The 24,600-nt window shown below is 45.8% G+C and overlaps 1 protein-coding gene across 2 annotated transcripts in view; it reads right to left on the bottom strand.

Annotated features, from left to right (window-relative positions):
* Positions 1-24,600, bottom strand: part of ADK (adenosine kinase) — a 478,171-nt gene that overhangs the window by 433,892 nt on the left and 19,679 nt on the right. The window contains exons 1-2 of one of the 2 annotated variants that reach the window (XM_060236707.1): positions 16,157-16,311; positions 4,771-4,845 (exon numbers count right to left, since the gene is read on the bottom strand). In XM_060236707.1, coding sequence (XP_060092690.1) covers positions 4,771-4,845; positions 16,157-16,170 — 89 coding nt within the window. In that variant the 5' untranslated portion in view covers positions 16,171-16,311. Of the gene's footprint in view, positions 1-4,770; positions 4,846-16,156; positions 16,312-24,600 lie in introns of those variants that run through there. The other variant, XM_060236706.1, reaches the window with a different exon arrangement.

Here is a 24,600-nt window from a genome sequence, read left to right as displayed (position 1 = left end):
AGTTAGAGCTCTCTTTCACGTTGCTAAGCCAACTGATTCTTATACAAAGGCCTGATGACTTAAATCCTGTATGTGCAAGCTGCAACTGTTTCGAAAGTGTCACATTTCAGATTTAGGAGAATTCAATAAGATTAACTTAGCCATGGCATTTACCTTGAAGATAAGTGCCCAGCCCTTCCAGCTCCTGCTCTTAATTCCCCACTCTCTTACTACAGAATAGAAAGCGAGAAGTGAATGTGGTAGCCAGAATAGCCATCAAATCCACCTCTCCCAGAAGCAGAAAAGGGCTGGGGGGAGCAGAAGTCAAGTCCTCCCAAAAAAGCAACCACTCATGAAGCTCTTTATTGGATATCACAGATCAGCTGGGTTCTGATTCCACAACTGGAGCTGAGAATCAGTGGCTCCAAGAAGTCAAATTCCTATAGCGAACAAACAAGGAGCAGAGGTTTTTCTGCTGTACAAACATCTGTGCACCAAGGCAGCCATTTGCCACCTGCAGAAGCACAGCTTAAAAGAGATGGGGCAAGAAGCCGGGAAGGCTAATCACACTGGCAGAGGGTGGCAAAAACACACCCAGAACTGATGGGGGAGCAAGCAGGGTTATTTCCATCATAGCGCTGGCCAGAACCATCTGCTGAAGCATTCCCTGATTTTATTTTTAACTGACTTCTTCGTTTCTACTTGCAACCTTCCCCTTAGCCACAAGCTAAACCCGACACTCTAATACAAATCGATATACTCCACTACCAGTAAGTGTCTTAACGTTGCATTCAGACATGTGGCTTCCCAAGTCATTTTCTACTGATAGTTGTTCATAGTATCTATTTATCCATTACCTACTATTCTTATTCAGCGTTACACTTCCAAGGAAAAGAATCTTATCTTTTCTAAACTTGTTTAGATCAGGGGTCCCCAACATGGCACGTACCACCTTTCCTAATGCCTGCCAGGTGTTTTTAGAAAGTGGGTGGTGCTTCTGCCCAGCAGGGCTTATGACTGGCCACTGGAAAACTGGCTGGTTTTGCAGATTGTTTTTAACAACACAGCTTTGGCAGCAGCTGCCCCCACAGCATTGCATGACTGAAAGGAAGCTGTGTATAAGCTTCTGCTTGAAACACTGAAGAGGGACCATTAGAATTACGTAGCACCTTTAAGACCAACAAACTTTTATTCAGAATGTAAGCTTTCATGTGCATGCCCTTTATGATTAAAGGGTTGGAGCACTTTCCCTATGAAGAAAGGTTGAAACGCTTGGGACTCTTTAGCTTGGAGAAACGTCGACTGCGGGGTGACATGATAGAGGTTTACAAGATAATGCATGGGATGGAGAAAGCAGAGAAAGAAGTACTTTTCTCCCTTTCTCACAAGAACTCGTGGGCATTCGATGAAATTGCTGAGCAGTCGGGTTAGAACGGATAAAAGGAAGTACTTCTTCACCCAAAGGGTGATTAACATGTGGAATTCACTGCCACAGCAGGTGGTGGTGGCCACAAGTATAGCCACCTTCAAGAGGGGTTTAGATAAAAATATGGAGCACAGGTCCATCAGTGGCTATTAGCCACAGTGTTTGTGTATATATAAAAATTTTTGCCACTGTGTGACACAGAGTGTTGGACTGGATGGGCCGTTGGCCTGATCCAACATGGCTTCTCTTATGTTCTTATGTCTTCAGACTGTACCTCATTCCTTGTGTGGAGAAATGTGCATGCAGGTGAAAGCTGAATAAAAGTTTGTTGGTCTTAAAAGTGCCACTTGACTCCTGCTTTGTTCTGCTGCTTCAGACCAACACGGCTACCCACCTGGATCTATTTATACTAGAGTTTGTTTGTTTGTTTCAATTTCTATCCTGCCCTCTCTGCAAGCGTACCCAGGGCGGCTAGCAATCAGTTCAGATATATAATTACAATTTAAAACCAAGAAAATACAAGTACATTTAAAACATTTTATGGCGCTGTACAACTAGGACAAAGGTGGGATCTTTCATTTCAGATAGTGATCCTATCATTCTTAACGTCACTTCCTGACATCTTGAGTTTGGCTCCACCTCCTGAGGCAGCCATTTGGAGGTTGTGCCCTCTGCTTCTGGCCAGAAGTCCAAAGCTGCTTGCAAACTTAAAAAGGCTGGAGACCTCCTGTTGCTGCCCTTTTCCGGCCACTGTCCAACCTGTACTTCATTACAGAAGACCAACTCCCAAGATGCAGTGGTGCAAATTCACAATTAAGGAGAGAGGGTGTGCAAAACTGGATCAATGCAAGCCTTCACCAGGATAGCTCATTAGAGTATATTAGCATGCCACTAAACTATTTAAAAGTTCTCATGTAAGATTCTCATACCAACACGTTTCCTGAACACTGCATCGAATGTATATCAAACAGTGGTGTAAATTCAATTTGAGAAAAGATGGGGAATCTTGCAAAGAGATTTTTGAGGACATTTCCCACAATATTTAAATAAAAACAAATGGGCCGGCAGTATAACAGAGTTAAAATATTGCCATAACAGAGCAGCACAAATCATAGTTCGTGACTACCCAAAGCAATAAAATGATGATAAAACCAAAACAGAGGAAGAGCACAAAAGAATAAAAAAAAAACCTGGAAAATTTTGCCTAAAGGCCATCCAATCTGGAGACTCTTTCATACAGGCATTCAGCTCCCCCTCTGAAAACAGTGTTTTTCACAGTAGGATCAACACAGAAGATCTTAACCAGCTTGCAGGCTCATAGGGGAGGAAGGAGGAAGCCCTTCAGACACCCCAGTTGGAGACTTTGCAAATAAATTCAACATGAGGAAAACAATAATACTTATTCCTTGCAGATTACACTATTTTCAGACTGTTGTGAGTGCTAAATGTTGGAAGGGTTGTGGTCACTTGGGGGACTATATGCACTGCTGGTTATATTGTCCTCGCATATACTCATTTTGGCAGTTGATTTTACAGCATATTTTTATGACAGCAGGAGTCATGGTTCCTGCCAGGCCAGAAATCCTATTGTTATCTATGCTACCTGTGGGTTTTGGAAACAAACGTTAAAATATTTTGATTACCACTTTGTTAGCCATCGCTAGGATTGTAATTGCTACAAAATGGGGAGATAAAAGCCCACCTTCTTTATTATCCTGGCAAAATAAGGTGTGGGAACGTTTTTTCTATTGCAAAGTTATCAGCTATTATCTCATTCCAAACTTGCAAAGTTATCAAGAAAAATTTACAGCAGTATGGTTTCCAGTAGTATCCTATTTGACTCAGCAAAAAGTGGTTCCTAATAAGGTTTACTATCAGGACCTGTTATTCTTCTTAACAGCGGAGATAGGAGAGGAAAAAGGGATGTCATATAATCAATTACTAAAAATACAAAGCGGTAAAATAGAATTGAAAATTGCTGAAGAGTTGAATAATAAATATGATTGTTTCAAATGCAACAAATAAAAAGTTTCGTGGGAAGCGATGTTAAAACTGAAGGAATAAGACGAGAACAAACAGAAATGGAAAGAGTTCTGCTTGGAGATAATGAAAAATTAATTTCAAAAATCTATGTTACTTTTAAAATGGTCTACGGAAGATGAAGTAGTAAAATCTCAAATGATCAAGTGAGCAACTAATGTAAATAAAGAAATACAGATGGACACATGGGAATATTTGTGGAAGAACTCTATGAAACTCTCAACATGTCAGATTATTAAAGAAAATTGTTTTAAGATGATGTACAGATGGTATATGACTCCTAAAAAGTTGGCAAGGATGAACAATAAGATGCCAGATAGATGTTGGAAATGTAAAAAACATGGCAGATGATTCAACAAGAGATGTCTAAGATCTTGGGATACGAATTTAACAATGTTGCAGAGACTTTTCTGTTGGGATTACAAATGGAAAAAATTCCAAAAGAAGATAGAGCTTTAATCTGGTACTTGCTCTCAGCTGCTAGGATATTGTATGCACAGTTGTGGAAGCAAGAAAAAATACCAGAGAAATGGGATTGGATTGTAAAAGTTATGACATGGAGTGAAATGGACAAGTTAACCAGAACTTTAAGAGACTATGATTTAGAAGTATTTAAGATGGAGTGGAAAAAGTTCAGAAGATACATAGAAAAAGAGTGGAAAATAAAAGGACATTGGACAATTTTTGATAATGACTAAGTATAAGAGGGAGGAGAATATTAATTTTGGTTCTTATTAATTAAGATTTTAAGTATATAACACCAGCGGGGGTCAAGTAACGGGGGGAGGGGTGGGTAAAAAGAAATACATGGGATAGATAAAAAGTAATTATTAGTGATGTAAGAAATTTAAATTTATTACCATATGTTACTAATAAAATTGTTTGAAACAGGACTTGTTATTCTTCTAATGCATTCTTTATTTGTATCTTATCTGTAACGCATCTGGTTCTCTGTATTCTGTTATCAACCTTTGTATTTGTCATTCTATAAACTGTTTCAATATATTGACATATTGTTTTGGTATATGTTGAAATAAAGGGGAAAAAAAGAAAAAAAACCTGGAAAATTTTGCCTGCAGGCCATCCAATCTGGAGACTCTCTCATACAGGCATTCAGCTCCCCCTCTGAAAATTGTGTTTTTCACAGTAGGATCAACGCGGAAGATCTTAACGAGCTTGCAGGCTCATAGGGGAGGATTCTGTTATCGACCTTTATATTTGTCATTCCGTAAACTGTTTCAATGTATTGACATATTGTTTTGGTGTATGTTAAAATAAAGATTAGTTTTTTAAAAAAAAAATTAAAGGAAAACAATCACACTTACTTGTCCAGGAAGTCCTTGTCCACTACTGCACAGATGTCAAGGAGGGGATTGCCCATTCCAAAAAGGATATTTTCACTAGAAAACAAAATTGTCCAAGTTATTCAGGCTCAGGAACAGCTGCAAATACACTGACTAACAAAACTGCAACCAGTTCTGAGAGTATAAAATCACACTGTCAAGGCCTGATCACGATTGAGGAAGAAACGCATGCCATATTCAGTTGAGGTGGGAGGGGGAGAAGGAAAATATTGTGAGCTTATGCAAGAAGCAAACATGCACCGCTGGGAACATCACAGGCAGAAAACATTAAGAAGAAGAGGGGGACTGGAAATACTAGGGGAAAATGCCTGTTCTACTTCCTGCCTAACACCTCTGACTTTTCTAATGGAAAAGGGGGAGGGGAACTAAAACTTTAGAACATTGAAAGTAAATGTCTTAACGCAAAGTTTTTGTATTCTGCATTCAACAATCACACAATGTGAGGCAGTACAACTCCCAAACCTTCTGACCTACTTCAGGATCTTCCAGTCTGTGAAAAAAGGATGGTCTAAGTCTGGAAATGGATACCTCAAAGTCAACTGAGGAGCTAGTAAGTGAAAGAGCAGAGAAGCTGGTTTGACTCCATGCACACTTCTCAAGAAACCATAGAAATAGGAATGAAAGTTCAGAAAACTTATTGACCTCTGAGATTCCAGTTTAAAAAAAAACTTAAAAAAGCACTACTTTCAATATTATTATTTAAAAACCATACTGCATTGTCTTCCAAGTGGCTAATTTTGTCCTTGATTACTGGGACATTTACTAAAGTTACTGATATTACCATTAACTCAATATCCAGATTTCCTGATAGCATTTAATATCTGGATCTCTTAGGACGGAAGCATAGAATGGGTCCCCACCCCCCAAGCTGGAAACACTGCTTGTGATGTATCCCTCCTGCTGTCTCATCTGGTAAACAGGTGTAAAGAATCTTGTTACCCCACTGCTTAATTATTGATTGAATAGAACTAGCCACTGCAGATTCATGAGGGAGCTAAAACTTCCATCCTAAGCAGAGGTAAATGATGATGATGACGGTATTGGATTTATACCCCACCCTCCATTCTGAATCTCAGAGCGGCTCACAATCTCCTTCACCTTTCTCCCCCACAACAGACGTTCTGTGAGGTAGCTGAGGTTGAGAGAGCTCTCCCAGGAGCTGCCCTCTCAAGGACAGCTCTGCGAGAGCTATGGCTGACCCAAGGCCATTCCAGCAGGTGCAAGTGGAGGAGTGGGGAATCAAACCCGGTTCCCCCAGATAAGAGTCTGCATACTGGTACCCCTAAGTCCATTGAATTATCTTAGAAGGTGTAACTCTGTTTAGGATTGCACTGTGATACAGAACACATTTGACTGCCTTATAATAAAGTAAGTTCAGACAAGATAATATATGTCACTCTCTCCCCCCCCCTCACATTTCCAATTTTTGTCAGAAAAGAATGACTATCCCCCAACACACACACCGCACACACATGAGGGCTTCCAAATTTTCAGAAATTCTCTACCTAGTCCTGCTCCCCATCTTCCTTGGCTCTTTCCAGACATGCCTCCTCCTACTCAGAAATGAAGCGTGCTTCTCCCTCTGCTTCTCCAGCTCTCACCTCATAGTAAACACTTCCTTAGGTATTAGAACTTTGTATTTTTAAATCACAGAGGAGTGGGGAAGTAATGCTGCCGGCACTAGAAAAAACATCTCATCAACATTTTATTGAGCACTTCCTGACTGGCCTTGCTGACCTAGAGGCACGCTGAGAATATGGAGCAAGACAACTTTAGTAGCTGCTGACAAAATGCATTTTAAGCTCCATCAGCCTTGTAGGCAACCAAAATTGATGGGCCAGATACAGAAGGCTAAGTAGCAGCAAGTCTTCTTAAAGATGCCTTCTTGGCAAGGGCTAGCAAAAAAGAGGACTGTCATTTTCATCTGCTAAAGTTTTGGGGAAATTACACTTTTTCTTTAAAATACTGTTACAATATGAACCAAGAAAGCCTGGTTGCTTAACCTGGGTGGCCCAGGCTAGCCCAGTCCTGCCCAGCCCCAAGCCAGTGTGGTGTAGTGGTTAAGTGTGTGAACTTTTATCTGGGAGAACCGGGTTTGATTCCCCACTCCTCCACTTGTAGCTGCTGGAATGGCCTTGGGTCAGCCATAGCTCTCGCAGAAGTTGTCCTTGAAAGGGCAGCTTCTTGGAGAGCTCTCTCAGCCCCACCCACCTCACAGGATTTCTGTTGTGGGGGAGGACGGTAAAAGAGATTGTGACTGCTCTGAGACTCTGAGATTTGGAGTGGAGGGCGGGATATACCAATGTCGTCATCATCAGCTCTCGGAAGCCAAGCAGGACCAGCCCCAGTTAGTACATGGATGGGAGACTACCAAGGAATACCAGGAAGTCAACGGCAACCCATGTCTGAATGTCTCTTGCCCTGAAAACCTGACAGGGTCACCTGACCCGCCTTCCACCACCTAGAACAGGGGGTGTCAAACAGGTGGCCCAAGGGCTGAATCAGGCCCCCAGAGGACTCCTATCAGGCCCGCAAGCAACTCACTGTTGTCTGCTTCCTTCTCCCTCTCTTGCTTCCTTCTACATCACAACTTGCTTTGCCAGGCTTGCTCAATCGCACAGGAGCTACAGACCAAAGCTCCTCCCTTTGAGAGGAAGTGGGGGAAGGAAAGCTAGCTTTGTCAGGCTCTCTCAATTGCACAGCAGAGCTACTGAGCCAAGCCTCTCTTCCTTCTGTTGGCTGAGGCTCAACAAACCAGTGAAGTGGAGTAGGCAGAGTGTGCGTGCTTATCTATGTCCTTTTTGAAGTTTATATCTCCCCTACCTGGCATTACATTTTATGACACACGTAGCCTGGCCCAACAAGGTCAAGACCCTCATAGCAAATGAGTTTGACAGCTCTGACCTAGAGTGTAAAATCAGCCATTAACTGTGTAAAGAGAACCTTTGCAATACCAAAAACAATGGAATTTAGACTTGACAAATCAACTGAAAGAAACAGATTGGGCAAATATTTCGGCATCGCCCAGCTTCACAACAAAAATCACGCAAGTAAAATGGCAAACAACAAAACTAATAACAAGATGGTATTTAACCCCATCAAAGTAATCCCGTTTTAGCTTATCCATCTCCCGGTACTGCCCCAAACAATGTGATCAACTTGCTACTTTTTATATATGTTTGGTGGCAGTGCCCAGTCACACAACAGTTTTGGAAACAGATAATTGGTAATAAATACAATGCTGCAAGTCAAAATCCCTTTTGATCTTATTAGACAACTGGAACCCAGAAGATTCAACCCAAAAATAAGAGAGATACGATATCACTATTATTATCTATTGCCAAATCAATGATAGTCATTAGATGGAGAGACAAAAACTTACCTGCAGTACAATCCTGGAAAGAAAAAATTTGGGACTACTTTATCCTAACAAAGCGTATGGTAATCTAAAGGTTTCACCAAAAACATATGAAAACAGTTATACAACAATGGTACCCAGTTGTATCTTACCTCACAGAAGAACAGATTCTGCCTAAAAATGCGGTGTATAAAATACTAATTTATTTCTAACATTGTAAATTATGATTTATAAGTTATGACATGATTTAGAATAGATCAAGTTAATTAATAGTAATAATGAAAAAAATGGTAAACCTAATTCCTATTAATAGAAGATGTAAGATGTTTTATTCTTTTCTTTCTTTTCTTTTTTCTTTCTCCTTTTCCGTTGTATAATTGTCTCACGCTTGTATGAAACAACGGTGCATCGTATATTTTTTGTTTAAAATTTTGATACTTGTAATTGTAACAATTGTAGATCCTGAAATTTATCATTTGGTTAATAAAATGTTTAAAATTAAAAAAAAACTGTGTAAAGAGGGTGGCTTTTTTTCCTCTTAAACTGTTATTCAAGTATCAATTTAAATAACATTAAGGCAAAATTAATGGTCAGCAGCATCACTTTTTATTTTTTGGTCAAAAGACTGATGCCAACTTTTAGAAGTGCACTTAATGAAGTTGAAAAGCAAAGTGTAGTTTTAAAAATAACAGACTAGAGAACCACCGCCAGTATTTGCTTCCCAAAACATCTGCTTTCCAAACCTAACCCCTGAAGTGAGCTCCACTGACTGCAGCAAAACCTGTTTCCATTTGATGTGTTTATGTGCACTGCTTAATGTGAACCCTTCAACAGTTTACTAAATAATAACAATCTCTCCTTTAATGCCAATAAAGGTAGCTGAACTGAACTAAACAATAACAAGGAGGCAAAGCCAGTATTAACATTTACACAGGTTTGGCACAGGAGCACTTCAGCATGTTGTGTGAATAACAAATAGCAACAACAAGATATAACATGATCATTTTGAGAGGAAGCAAACTTTCAGCAATTTCAAATGAAATCATTCATTCAATCTAGTTTGCAAACGTCGTATCTGAACTCCCTTGCAAGTGTCGCAGTACTAGCTCTCCCTGCAATAAAGGCTTTGGTGGAAACAGCACAGGAATACAATGATTTGTCTGCCAGAACCCCAGTCAGGAATCAGGGTTAAACCCTTGCTGAGGTTTGATAATGCTCAAAGCCTCAATTCAGGGGCGTCGAACTCATGTGTTTAGAGGGCCGGATCTGACATAATGAGACCTTGTTGGGCCGGCTCAAGCTGGGTTTGGCTGGGCCATGTTGGGTCGGGCCATATGTGTACCTATTTAAGATTAGATAGCAGAGATATAAACTTTATAAAGGACAAAAACACAATTAAATATTTTTTTAAAACTTAAAACATCAGTACTTGTTGGTTTTAAAGGCGCTTTCTTTGTATCTCTCCCATGGGATCCAGGGAGTTGGGCAAAGAAAGCGCCAGCTCTTTCCTTTCCCAGGGGACCAGGAGGGGGAGGATCCTCAGCCAATAGAAGAGAAGCTTGGCTCAGTAGCTCTGCTGTGTGATTGAGAGAGCCTGGAAAAACAAGCTCTGTCTCTCCCCCCCCCCTTCCTCCCCAAGGGAAAAACCTCAGTCAATGGAGAAAATAGAAGTTTTGCACTGTAGCTCCTGTGTGATTGTGAGCAAGCCTTGCAAAGTAAACTGTGATGCAGAAGGAAGCAGGACAGAGGAAGGAAGCAGATAATAGCCAGTTGCTCAGGGGCCTGATAGGAGCCCTCCAGGGGCCTGATTCAGCCCCTGGGCCGCATGTTTGACACCCGTGCTTTAATTAAAACAACAAAGGAGGGTGATAAATCAGAATCAGAGAGCCCAGGGTGCAAATCCCCACTCCATCAGGAACCTGAGGGAGCCTCCTCACCGTAATCAACATTGCAAGAGCACAGTGAAGGCAACACAGGGGGAAACCCTGTAGAAACTGCCCCGAGCTTCTTAGAAAAATGACAGGATAAAAACACAATAGAAAAGCAGACAGTCTTATGGAAGCAGAATAATCAGGGGGGCTCAGCTGATGAACGCCTGAAGTTGCAGCACAATACTAAACAAAGTAAACTGTCTGAGGAATGTGCTGGAAGTAGAACACTGCAGATGAAAGACACATCTGATCTACAAATTTATTATTGCAATCTGGGAGTGAACTGCCAGACCCAACTCAAGTGCCTTGCCTTGAAGATCCGCACAGGAGATTAAGGGAGATTCCTGTGTAACAACTCCAGCGCAACCATGCCCAGGCAGCATTTATTTCCAAGGGAACAAGATCAAAACTGTAGCCCAAGTCTTACTTTAAACCAGGGGTGGCCAAGCGGTGGCTCGGGAGCCACATATGGCTCTTTCACACATATTATGTGGCTCCTGAAGTCCCCACGGCTCCATTGGCCAGCAGCTTGAAGAATGCATTTAAAGTTAAAATTGCTTTCTATATATCTCCCCCTCCCTTTCCCCATCTATTTGCCTTCCTTCCTTGCAGCTCTCAGACATCTGACATTTATCCTATGTGGCTCTCACGTTAGGCAAGTTTGGCCACCCCTGCTTTAAACGATATATATAACTGGGGCTTTCTGGTAAGCACATTTAAGATTGCAGCCTAGAACCATGAACTTGTGCAGACTTATCTTTTTGTATTTTAAGTCATCAAGTTGCAGCCAATTTATGGCAGCCTCTGATGGGGTTTTCAAGGCAAAAAGATGCTCAGAGGTGGTTTGTCTCTTCCTGCCTCTACATAGAGACTCTGGACTCTGTCGGTCTCCCATCCAAGGTCTAACAAGGACCAACCCTGCTTAGCTTCCGAGATCCAGCAAACTCAGGCTAGCAGCTGCACCATCCCTTTGCTTATTCCTAAATACCTCCCAAATGTGCAATGGTCTCTAGACCAGGAGTGTCGAACTCATTTGTTGAGGGCCGGATCTGACATAAATGAGACCTTGTTGGGTCGGGCCATGTGTACACCTATTTAAGATTAAGTAACACAGATATAAATTTTATAAAGAACACAAACACAAATATATATATATATATATTAAAAAAAACCTTAAAACATGCTTAAAACATTAGCACTCATTGGTCTTAAAGGTGCTTTCTTTGTATTTCTCCCATGGGATCCAGGGAACAAGGCTCTTTCCTTTCTTCCCAGGGGACTGGGGAGCAAGGAGCTTCAGCCAATAGAAAGAAGAGAGGCTTGGTTCAGTAGTTCTGCTGTGCAATTGAGAGCCTGGAAAACAACCTCTGCCTCCCCCCTTCCTCCCCAATAGAGGAAACAGCCAATGGAGAAAACAGAGGTTTTGCTCTGTAGCTCCTATGCAATTCAGCAAGCCTTGCGAAGCAAGACATTATGCAGAAGGAAGCAAGAGAGAGGGAGAAGGAAGCAGATGACAGCCAGTTGCTCGGGGGCCTGATTTGGCCCCCAAACTGCGTGTTTGACACCCCTGGTCTAGACAGTCAGGGCAGGGTGACTAGTGTCAGGAGAGCAGTGAGAGGAGACCCAAGTTTAAATCCTGGTTTGGAGATGAAGTTCAGAGGATGCGCTTGGCCTAGCCCCCGTCTCTCCGCCTACCCTCCTTCACAGGATCATAACAAGGACACAAGGAAGAAGGTGAACTATATGGATTATTCTGAACTCTTTAGAAGAGAAAGGTTTTCTAAAATACTATCTTTATTCCCTGTTGTGTTATTTTTATTCCACTGTCCTCACTATAACCTGACAGAAGAGAAGATTATTATTTCCGTTTTATCCAGAGAAAGAGACTTGTTATCCAATTTCCCATGCTAGGAAAAGAGGCTGCAATTTGCCCAAGGCAAAAGAAGGCTGATTCACAACGGTGAATCAAATGAGCCTGGAGGCAAATTTCTGCACAAGGGCACAGTTGTATGCATTCGATGCGGAGCGGTTGTTTGCAAAACTAGAGTCTCGCTCACACAACACTGTTTGCATTTGACCTGCGGAGCCAAGTACAGTTCCTCAGGTGCCAGTTTCTTTAAAGTAAGGACGATGGCCATTAACTCAATCAGAATAAAAGCTGTTCTATACCTAGAGTCATCTCAAGGCAGTCGCGATGCAATCTGGTAATCGAAAGGCCTCTCGGCCCCATGGGGTTTGTGCTGTGCCACTCCACATACAGGGACACCTGATACACCAGATCCTGAGAGCCGAGGGGAAAAGATCAGAGACCCATTTTCAAGAGAAACATATACTACCGCTGTAATGTTAGGCAGGAAGCGCAGTATAAGTCAGAATAGATCGAAAAGGTCACCCGCCACCTATTGGCATATTCAAAACTACTGAATAAAAAGGGTAGTCATATTTTGAGGAAGTTTAGCCACAGGGTGATTCACCCTTGTTGGAGAATACCATAACGTTTGACGGTTAGCTCTGCTCCGTTATCCAGCCCACTAAACACGAGGAGTCCCCACCTACTGCTTCACAGAGTATATTTTTAGAGGGCAACGAGCACACCGTAAGAATGCAATGTTTGAGGCAGGAGCACATTTTTTAAAAATTGATATTCTTGTTGAAAAGGAAAAAGAAGGCAAATTGCCACAGGTCATGACTTTACTGAAAGCGGTGTCTACTTGAGTAGTTTCCCACAACGCTTATCACATCTCTCCAGCTGCAGCCGCCTCTCTCCCCCTCTCCCATAGCCTCACTTGACACAAGCCCAAGTCGAACCCAGCAACCCCCTGACAACGAGAGGGTCCCTTCTGCACCCAGCCTCTTGCAGCAACGCCCTCAGATCCAAGTGGCTGAAATGGTGGTGCCAAGGGAATCTGTTACCCGCTCAGATCGAAAATCATAAATAAATGAAATAAATACCGTACTTTGGCCTGGTTTACAAAGCCAACAATGAGGCGGCAAAGCCCTGAGATGGTCAAAGGGATCAATCACTTCAAAATATGGCTAGTTCCAGCTCTGAATCTTCTTTCACACAAAAATTCCATATGAATAGAAAACACGGCAGAAAGAAAGTTTTATCCCTCTTTCCTATCTGGGCTAGTTTCTTTTTTATAATAAATAAGCAACACTGGAAAACGTTCCAATACATGATCTTGCACCTGCAGGCTTACAAGGCACAGTCCGTTCTACCACGACAGGCCTCTGCGAACAGAGTCCCTCCTTAAATATGTGGATTAGACATACTCATAGTCAGTCTATCAACATCTATTAGATATCCCAACAGAATCTTGATTTCGGAGGCAGTATACCTCTGATTACTTGATGCTGGGGAGCAAACTGGGCAAGATCAGTGTTCCCTCTAAGCTGAGTTAGTGTGAGCTAGCTCACAGATTTTTAGCCTCCAGCCCAGACATTTTTGTCTTAGCTCAGGAAGGACGACCCCAGCGCACAATAATGTATGCAGGAGCTCACAACTTTGATGCCAGGAGCTCACCAAATAGAATTTTTGCTCACAAGACTCTGCAGCTTAGAGGGAACATTGGGCAAGATACGGCCTTTACATTCCGCCCACAGGCTTCTTGGAGGTTATCTGGTTGCCAATGCTGAACTAGGTGGAGGGGCTGTGGCAGAACATCTGCTTGGCATGCAAAAGGGTCCAGGTTTAATCCCCAATAACTCAATAAAGTCACAGGTGATGGCAAAGGCCTCTCTACCTGAGACCTTGGAGAGCCACTGCCCGTCGAGTAGACAAGACTGACCGGGAGGTTTCGCATGTGGATCCTTGGTTTGCCCAGCAGGGCCCAGCAAGTTTGCCCTCTCAGAGACAGTTAGCTTAGCACTTGAACTGCACAATAAGGCCGTTCTGCTTTAATGTAAGCCTTGTTCACAACTTACAGCAAATGCACGTACAATCTGTATACACAACACACTTGATTTTTCTTTATACATGTGTTGGGTAATTGTCATGGTGCAGTGAAAGCATGAACAGCCGGACATGTGATTTATACCCCACCTTTACCCAGCTACCAGTCCCCAGTCTCATTTGTAAGGTGAACATGCGTTGGCTGTTTTGTAGAAACAGAAGTGCACACATCCAGAATCCGTGCATGCATCCATTGGAACTTGCAAACAGCGGCCATAAGCAGTTAACAAACTGTGTTCTACAGAACCCACCAACCTGTGGCGGGTGATGAGAAAGAAAAAGCCCCTGTTGTGACTGAGGGATGGCACCGCAGTTTTGTTGACCTGCCCTGAAGAATGTTATGAAACATTTTAAAGAATCCTTTTCCATGACTGCCCTCATTGCTCTATGTTGAACTGTTTGAGGACAATTTCAAGAGAGATTCACAGGCACACAAGATCCTGGCAAACTGCACGTGCAGCCCAGAATCCCCTAAAATGCATCAGATTCTACAGCAAACCCCTCAAACGTTTGCTCACCAAGTAGAAATGCCAATTGCTAAGGAAGATCCATAACAAGGGGGGATGCCAGATGTTTATCAAGAGGTCTCTTCTCCGTACAGGAGGGGCTAGCACATCTTGGCAAGACCAGATCATCATCCAAGCAAGCAAGGCAGCGGTGCAGAAGAATACCACAGGGCATGGCTTACTTGCAAGGCCCCAAACGCTGCTGGGGATGAGACGCAGCCAGCACTGCCAGGCCTTGGCCAAGTGCGACCTTCCCCTTCTTGCAGTTTACTGGCACACCAACACATTCACAGGTAGATGTTGCATTTTTTCCCCCAACACATGGGGCAAATCCTGCTCGATAGCATACTCAGCACACGCATGGCTCTCTATTAAGAGCAAGCGTCAGCTGTCTCAGACCTGGGGTGCTTACGAAGCAGAGCATGACAGCCTCTTGCTGCATATCTCAGCTACACGGAACCGGTTCTCTGCTACACACAAGCTCACACATGTTCCCACCCGGAGAAGGAGTCTTCTAAAGGAACCTGCCCTGTATTTTGGTTTTTCTTGGGCAGGAACAGTTTGTGTCAATATCCCACAGTTTTCTTATTAGAGACACTTTTTATGTGGTTGGAAATTAACCAAGGCTGCAAAGGTTGGAAGAAGTGATGCCAAAACCCTTCCTTGGGCGTTCCGCACCCCCAACTTAATGGGGCTTCATTTCCAAGTAGACACACATACAGGGGTAGGGGGCTGAGAGCCCTGGAGTGCTGCTATCCCTATGCAGAGCCACCCCAATGTAAGCCAACACGCTCTCAGCTTGGAGTCCCACCACCATGCTACAGATTCTGACCTTGGAGCACGAAGAGAAAGCAAGAGGAAAAGCAGTCAACCCATAAACCAAGGATGGCCAAACTTGCTTAACATAAGAGCCACACTGCATAAACACCAGATGTTTGAGAGCCAGAAGACATGAACTTCAGAAGGAAGGAAGGAAGGAAGGAAGGAAGGAAGGAAGGAAGGAAGGAAGGAAGGAAGGAAGGAAGGGAGGGAGGAAGGAAGGAAGGAAGGAAGGAAGGAAGGAAGGAAGGGAGGGAGGGAGGGAGGGAGGGAGGGAAGGAAGGAAGGGAGGGAGGGAGGGAGGGAGGGAAGGAAGGAAGGAAGGAAGGAAGGAAGGAAGGAAGGGAGGGAGGGAGGGAGGAAGGAAAGAAGGAAGGAAGGAGGAAGGGGGGAAGGAAGGAGGGAGGGAAGGAAGGAGGGAAAGAGGAAGGGAAGGGAGGGAGGGAGGGAGAGGTGGAAAGAACGCAACTTTCACTTTAAATGCATCCTCCAAAGCACCATCCAGCTGGCTTGGAGAAGCGATGCGCAGAGAGCGCTGTCCCCTCGTGGCTGCAGAGCCCCTTCTCCTGGGCTGTGAGCGCGGGAGCGGCTAGGCTCCCTCAGCCGAGGGGCCCCCACGTGTGCTCGGCCAGCCTGGGAAGAAGGCGGCGGCGGCGGCGGGCTGAATCCGCGGCCGAGCGAGCCGTGGGTTCGAATCCCCGCCTGGGCGCGCCGAGCCCCGCAGGAGACGAAGCAGCCGCGGGGCGCGGGAATGGCGGGAGGGGGCGCCGCTCTTTACCTCAGCGCGGGCATGGCGGCGGCGTCTGGGGAAGGCTTCCTCGGCGAGTGTGGCGGCGGCAGGAGGCCTCTTCTCTTCTCTTCTCTGCCCGCTCAGCCGCCTGAGGCGAAGCGAGCGGCAGCCCCGCCGCCATGCCAGACCCCGCCCCCCAGGCCGCCATTGGCCCGGCCGGCAGCCGCGGGGCGGCGCCCAGAGAGGGGAGGGAGGGGCCAAGCCTCCCTCGCCCAAGATGGCCGCCCCGAGGAGAGCGGGGGGAGAAGGAGGCCCCCTGGCCCCAAGGGCAGTTCCCTGCCCCACCTCCTGAGGGCGCCTGGAGGGTCTTGGCCTGACCCAGCAGGGCTTCTCTCATGTCCTCATGTCTGGGCAGGGATGCTCTGTCTTCTTGGTGCTGGGGGGGGGGGGGGGCAGTGGGAGGGCTTCTGGCGTCCTGGCCCCACTGATGGCACCTGTTTTTCTGGCCTCTGTGCGAGCCAGAGTGTTGGACTGGGGGGGCCACTGGTCTGAGCCAACAGGGCTTCTCTTATGTCCTTAGGAGGAACAAGGGAGATGAACACATGGAATTCCCTGCCACTGGAGGTAGTGGCAGCTGCAAGCATAGAGGGCTTCCAGGGGGATTGGATAAGCATCTGGAGCAGAGGTCCATCTGTGTCTATTAGCCACAGCGTATGGTTGGAACTCTGTGTCTGGGGCAGGGATGCTCTGTATTCTTGGTGCTTGGGTGGCATAGTGGGGGAGCTTCTAGTGTCCTGGCTCCATTGGTGGACCTCCTGATGGCACCTGGTTTTTTGACCACTGTGTGTTGGACTGGATGGTCCATTGCTGTGAGCCAACATGGCTTCTCTTATGTTCTTAAGCCTCTGAGGCACACATAGACTTCGGCTGGGATAAACTGTGTTAATGTTGAAGATGGTGCCATGGGATCCTTCTTTTAGTTGACCTGGGATAGGGTTGCCAGTCCCCAGGCGGGGGATCCCCCAGTTTAGAAGCCCCCCCCCCACTTCAGGGTCATCAGAAAATGGGGAGGGGGCAAATGTCTGCTGCGCATTCCATTATTCCCTGTGGAGACTGATTCTCATAGGGTATAATGGAGAATTGATCCTTAGGTATTTGGGGCTCTGGAGGGGCTTTTTGTAATTAGAGGCACCGAATTTGCAGCATAGCAAATTTGCCTCTTCTATGCCTCTCCTCAAAACAAGTTTCAAAAGGATTGGACCGGGGGGTCCAATTCTATAAGCCCCCAAAGAAGGTGCCCCTGTCCTTCATTATTTCCAATGATGGGAAGGCATTTAAAAGGTGTGTAGTCCCTTTAAAATGTGATGGCCAGAACTTCCTTTGGATTTCAACCTTGCTGCTGGCTCCACCCCCAAAGCCCTCAGATATTTCTTGAATGGACTTGGCAACCCTAACCTGGGAGGAAGCACCACCAGACGCAGTAGGGCTTGTTTCTGAGTTGGCACGCAGCAGATTGCAGTTGGGGAGCAACTGTACTACAGGGTGACAAAAAGGGATTCTTTCCCCTGTGCTGCTGGTTGCACTACAAAGAAAGTCAGAGGTTTCATTGCATAGAAACTTAAGGCAAAAGGAAAGGTCTCTTGAATCTGAACCATTGGTTTTAGCACAAATGTATCCACAGCACACCCAAAACTGTGTTGCTATCATAATATTATCTCTGGCAAATAATACCTTTGAACAACCCTAATGGATAAAGTAAGAATTGCATGCATGCTGCCAGATGGCATTTAAAAAGCAGTCTTTCTGCTTCCCTTCCAAGCCCCACAACTCACTGGCAGCTCTTTCGTTTTCCACCAATTCTTGCACACAGCTAAACCAGCACAGCCCAATGCTGTGTGCATGAGAATTTGAAGACTGGGACACAAAACCAACACTGACATTAAAATGGGCTCTTCCAAGCAGAGATGCTCCAATCTAAATAAATGGATGCCACAAGCCCTGACTCAGATGGCAGATATTGGAAAAGCAGGGTTGGTCCTGGACCTGGGTACTACTTGCATGGGGGCAGCCACCAAGGAAGGAAGTCCAGAATAGCTACAAAAAGGTGGGCAACAACAGCAAACCACCTCTGAATGTCTCTCTTGCCTTGAAAACCCAATGAGATCACCATAAATTGTCTCCGACTTGACAGCACTTTCCATCACCAAACCAATTGACTACAGTGGGTTACAACTGAACTAGAGAGCCAGTTTGGTGTAGTGGTTAAGTGCACGGACTCTTATCTGGGAGAACCGGGTTTGATTCCCTACTCCTTCACTTGCAGCTGCTGGAATGGCCTTGGGTCAGTCGCAGTTCTCGAAAGCTGCTCTTTCAAGGGCAGTTCTCAAAAAAGCTCTCTCAGCCCCACCTACTTCACAGGGGGTCTGTTGTGGGAAGGGGAAAGGAAAGGCGATTGTAAGCCACTCTGAGACTCCAAGTGAAGGGCAGGGTATAAAGCCCATCTCCTCTTCTTCTGCAGAGACTTGCACTGTCAAACTCTCTTAAATCCAGCCTAAGAGAAAAGGACGCAGGAATGGGTCAGAAAGTAAACACTCCCTTATGCTCCCAGCCATTTCACAGGCTTGAACAGAGCACTTTGCATGGCTTCAGCTCTAAATATCTGCTGCCAGCAGGAAAATGCATTTTGGGGCAGGATCTCAGGAATTTCAGTCTGGCTACACTGCACCCGGCCACTCCAGAACGGCTACGTTACATATAGCTTGAATGCCTCTGGCTTAAAGACTAAAATTAGTGGCATGTCGGAAATGATGCTTTACATCAGGACACAAGGAATAGAAGAGAATGTGCTTCAGGCTTGTCCCATGCTTCTTACAATCTGCGTTCATGCCGCATGAAGAAGGAAAGCAAGCTCATATCATGGTGTGCATCATACAACACAGGCAGCTGCTGCTGCCATCGGATCTTTTTGACTCCCCACAACCATGGGGAGTGACTTGGAAGTATGGCTCGAAGTGCATTCCAACAGCAGGGCGACTGAGAGCTCTGGTGGCGAGAGAGCCAACTGCAAGATGTAAAAGAAGCCATTAGGAAAGCACAGCGTGTGGGCAGGTCAAGGTAGTTCTCAGTGCAAGGCCAGTCGTTTTCGACTCTGGGGTGACACTGCTTTCACAATGTTTTCACGGCAGACTTTTTACGGGGTGGTTTGCCATTGCCTTCCCCAGTCCTCTACACTTTCCCCCCCAGCAAGCTGGGGACTCATTTCACCAACCTCGGAAGGATAGAAGGCTGAGTCAACCTGGAGCTGGCTACCTGAACCCAGCTTCTGCTGGGATCGAACTCAGGTCATGAGCAGAGAGTTCGGACTGCAGTACTGCAGCTTTACCACTCTGCACCACAAGGAACATTAAACATTTCCAAATGAGCTTTTCATAAAGGAAAGGTCCCCTGTGCAAGCACCAGTCGTTTCCAACTCTAGGATGACGTTGCATCACGTTTTCACGGCAGGTGGTTTGCCATTGCCTTCCCCAATCATCTACACTCCCCCCCCCCCCAGCAAGCTGGGGACTCATTTTACTGACCTCAGAAGGATGGAAGGCTGAGTCAACCTCGAACTGGCTACCTGAACCAGCTTTCACCATTAACCTTACACAATTAACACAAATGGTGAAAATGTGCAGATAATACATGTATTGTCCCCCTTCCCTCTGTGATGCAGGTTTCAAAAAATCATAGGGATGCCAACCTCCAGGTGGGACCTGAGGATCCTCCAGAATTACAGCTCATCTCCATACAGAGATCAGTTCCCTAGAAGGAATCGGATGCTTTGGAGGGTAGACTCTGTGACCCCATTGTGGTCCCTGTCCTCCCCAGGCTCCACCCCCAAATCTCCAGGAGTTTCCCAACCTGGAGAAGGCAACCCTACCACCTCAACCTCCCACAAATGATGGTGATGATGATATTGGATTTATATCCCACCCACCACTCCTCTCAGAGCGGCTCACAATCTCCTTTATCTTCCTCCCCCACAACAGACACCCTGTGAGGTAGGTGGGGCTGAGAGAGCTCTGACAGAAGCTGCCCTTTCAAGGACAACTACAAGAGCTCTGGCTGACCCAAGGCCATTCCAGCAAGTGCAAGTGGAGGAGTGGGGAATCAAACCTGGTTCTCCCAGATAAGAGAGCTCTGGCTGACCCAAGGCCATTCCAGCAGCTGCAAGTGGAGGAGTGGGGAATCAAACCCGGTTCTCCCAGATAAGAGAGCTCTGGCTGTCCCAAGGCCATTCCAGCAGCTGCAAGTGGAGGAGTGGGGAATCAAACCCGGTTCTCCCAGATAAGAGAGCTCTGGCTGACCCAAGGCTATTCCAGCAGCTGCAAGTGGAGGAGTGGGGAATCAAACCCGGTTCTCCCAGATAAGAGAGCTCTGGCTGTCCCAAGGCCATTCCAGTAGCTGCAAGTGGAGGAGTGGGGAATCAAACCCGGTTCTCTCAGATAAGAGAGCTCTGGCTGACCCAAGGCCATTCCAGCAGGTGCAAGTGGAGGAGTGGGGAATCAAACCTGGTTCTCCCAGATAAGAGAGCTCTGGCTGACCCAAGGCCATTCCAGCAGCTGCAAGTGGAGGAGTGGGGAATCAAACCCGGTTCTCCCAGATAAGAGAGCTCTGGCTGTCCCAAGGCCATTCCAGCAGCTGCAAGTGGAGGAGTGGGGAATCAAACCCAGTTCTCCCAGATAAGAGAGCTATGGCTGACCCAAGGCTATTCCAGCAGGTGCAAGTGGAGGAGTGGGGAATCCAACCCGGTTCTCCCAGATAAGAGAGCTCTGGCTGACCCAAGGCCATTCCAGCAGGTGCAAGTGGAGGAGTGGGGAATCAAACCTGGTTCTCCCAGATAAGAGAGCTCTGGCTGACCCAAGGCCATTCCAGCAGCTGCAAGTGGAGGAGTGGGGAATCAAACCCGGTTCTCCCAGATAAGAGAGCTCTGGCTGTCCCAAGGCCATTCCAGCAGCTGCAAGTGGAGGAGTGGGGAATCAAACCCGGTTCTCCCAGATAAGAGAGCTATGGCTGACCCAAGGCTATTCCAGCAGGTGCAAGTGGAGGAGTGGGGAATCCAACCCGGTTCTCCCAGATAAGAGAGCTCTGGCTGACCCAAGGCCATTCCAGCAGCTGCAAGTGGAGGAATGGGGAATCAAACCCAGTTCTCCCAGATAAGAGAGCTATGGCTGACCCAAGGCCATGCTAGCAGGTGCAAGTGGAGGAGTGGGGAATCAAACCCGGTTCTCCCAGATAAGAGAGCTCTGGCTGACCCAAGGCCATTCCAGCAGCTGCCAGTGGAGGAGTGGGGAATCAAACCCGGTTTTCCCAGATAAGAGTCCGCACACTCAACCACTACACCAAACTGGTTCTCGGTGACCATGAACATGGCAACCCTGTCTTAAAGCCACAGCTGGGCTAAGATGCACAGCCTGATCCAAGAGCAACTCCCACAATACTCTGTGGCACTGCAAAGGATCCTGGGGCATCCTTCTTACACTAGGTCCTGTTTCACCATCCCAGGAGAGTACAGTCACTGTCTGCAACCATTTAGACTGCCTGTGCAGGCTAATCAGCCCAAATGGTAAAGGGAGAATCGTGTGCTACCCAATGCTACATTTTTGCTACCAGTTTTGGCACTGCTTGGATCTAGAAGGGGGGGGGGGGGGAAGCAGCTATCCCTAGAATTAGCGTTTACCTGTATATGACATGAGGAGCCCCCTGACACAGAGTGGTAAAGCTGCAGTACTGCACTCTGCGCTCTCTGCTCATGACCTGAGTTCAGTCCCGGCGGAAGCTGGGTTCAGGCAGCTGGCTCAAGTCTGCCCCAGTCTTCCATCCTTCCGAGGTCGGTAAAATGAGTCCCCAGTTTGCTGGGGGGGAAAGTGTAGATGACTGAGGAAGGCAATGGCAAGCCACCCTGTAAAAAAGTCTGCTGTAAAAACACTGTGATGCGACGTCACACCAGCGTCGGAAACGACTGGTGCTTGCACAGGGGACTACCGTTACCTTTTTATATATATGACATGGGGATCTGCAGTCACTTTACCCAGATGTCAAATCTACAATCCCTTTCCCCAAATGTCTAATCTAGCCACAAAAAGCAGCTGCTAAGTGGGGGGGGGGGATACAGATTAAGGCTTAGCACTTCCCTCCACACGACTCCCATGATCAAAAATCCCCACTCCAAATCAGGTCCAATGTGGGTACCTCCCCCCCCCCCCCCAGCAAGGACAAAAGCTCCCCAGGAAGGAATCTTTTTGATCTGGAAACCACGCCTGCCTCTGCAGCACTGTAGTCCTGATCCATGCTGGCCTATCCTACAGCTGCTTGTTTGCAACCACACTACTTGAGAGGAGGGGAATCCAAAGTTGCACCCCCACCTTAGCCTACTATGATCAAACAGACCTTACAGCATTGAAGCAAACTATCACAGGATAAATAGAAATAACTCATTTTCAGGAGGAGAACTCTTTGGAGGCAACTAATAGCTAACCCGTTTCTCCTCCTCCCACACTACAGCAGCAGTCCTATGCCTATTTACTTGGAGAAAGCCCTATTGACTTCAAGTAGTGCTTGCCAAAAAGTAAACATGGCTACAGTCAACCACATTCACATGTCACAGTGAAATAAATGCCACTGGTTTGTGAGTAAAGATGCATAAATCAGGATCAGAAAGACCATAAATTTTTCCACCCTTATTTGGCCTGGTGTGTGTGTGGGGGGAGGGGAGTATAATTCCACTGACTATTTACATTTGGTTGATCAGATATGCCTAACCACTGCAAAAAGTTGACCCATCTGGATGACTTGTGAATCAATTAACATCTGAGATTGTGTTTTGCACAACAAAATTTCAGATTCAAGGGGACTCAGCTTCTCCAGAAGTGTCTTTATTTTTTCACTTTTATAACCCAGCTCTTCTTCATGCCACTGGAGGTAGAACTGCCCTGGCATAAATGGCCAACTGAAGGTCCTCACATCAGAAATGTTAACTCAGGAAACTAATAATTGATGGGATTGCAAAATACCCACTTGCCTCATGACTCTGTAACAAATTAAACATCAGAACCATGTTTGTGTCCAATGGCACCTTTAAGGCCAACCGAGTTTAATTCTGGGCATGCACATGAAAGTTTATAACCAAGATTAAACTTGGTTGGTCTTAAAGGTGCCATTGGACTCCAACTTTGTTCTATTGCTTCAAACCAACACAGCTGCCCACCTGAACCTACATTAAACATTCGATCCTGAACAAGTTTACGCTGTAGATAAGTTCATTTTGTTGATTAAAAAGTTCAGTATTTTAGCTGTAAAATCTGAAACCTAAATAGTGAAATGTGTCCACTGAATTCTTTGAGGCTTTAAGTACAAATGTTCGGGAATCGCGCTTCATCAACGGCACTACTTACACCGGTGTAGAAAGCCCGTTTTCAAAGGATCTGAATCCCAAATAAGTGCAAGCCGTCAGCGCTACACTCCTACCCACATTTCCTTGCATCACTTAAATCAACATGACTTGCTGCTGAGCAAACATGAAAAGGATTGGGAAATTAATTTCACAACTCTCATTGGTGTAAGAATCAACATGACTGTTTTCCACATTGAAAGCACAAAGTATTTTCGTCTGAGCTTGATATGTACCTCACTCACAAGCACCCCTTTCCTCTGATTTTGTACTGCTGAGCTGCAAATGCAAAATTAATGAGTGACCAGCATTCAGTACCTGTTATTATCACTACATTGACTGAACACCAGCAGTAAACAGGCACGTGCTTAGGATGAAAGAGACAGACTGCCACCATCTACTAAGCAATGTTCCCTCTAAGCTGCAAAGCCTTGTGAGCAAAAATTCTACCTAGTGAGCTACTGGCATTAAAGTTGTGAGTTACTGACATTAAAGTTTGTGAGCTGCTGCATAAATTACTTTGTTCAAGGGCCATTGTTCCTGAGCTGAGACAAAAATGTGTGAGCTGGAGGCTAAAAAAATTGTGAGCTAGCTCACACTAACTCAGAGGGAACATTTCTACTAAGTCAAGAAAAGTCACAAGAAGGCATGAAGCAGGGGGCTGAAGTAAGTGTGAAAATTCTTCATTTGGGAAGGACTCTCTGGCTCCACCCCCCCCCCCCCCCCCCAAACCAGCAGAGGCCAAGAAACAGGAATGCTGGCTGCAAAAAGCAGCATGGAACCTTTTGGAAAAAGCAATGTCTGATGTACAAAGTAGAAAAGAAGGAGAACTACCCAGTTCAGGGGGAATGAATTACGATTCATTCCATCAAAAAAGGCGTGAGGACTGACTGTCCAGCTGATAATGCAGAGAAACTGCATAGAACACCAAGAATGACCAGGCAAGAGGTGCTATTACTGGTTTGACAGACAGGTATCAGGTATTAAACGTCATTAAGATGCCAACTGCTAAGGATGTTTGGGCTGAATTGGAAAGACTGCATGTAGACACCACCTCTAC

The sequence above is a fragment of the Heteronotia binoei genome, chromosome 4 (genome assembly GCF_032191835.1).
Source record: "Heteronotia binoei isolate CCM8104 ecotype False Entrance Well chromosome 4, APGP_CSIRO_Hbin_v1, whole genome shotgun sequence".
In the NCBI taxonomy this organism is placed as follows: Eukaryota; Metazoa; Chordata; class Lepidosauria; order Squamata; family Gekkonidae; genus Heteronotia; species Heteronotia binoei.
The sequence above is the reverse complement of the archived record's forward strand: the minus strand, read 5'-3'. Positions and strand labels throughout refer to the sequence as shown.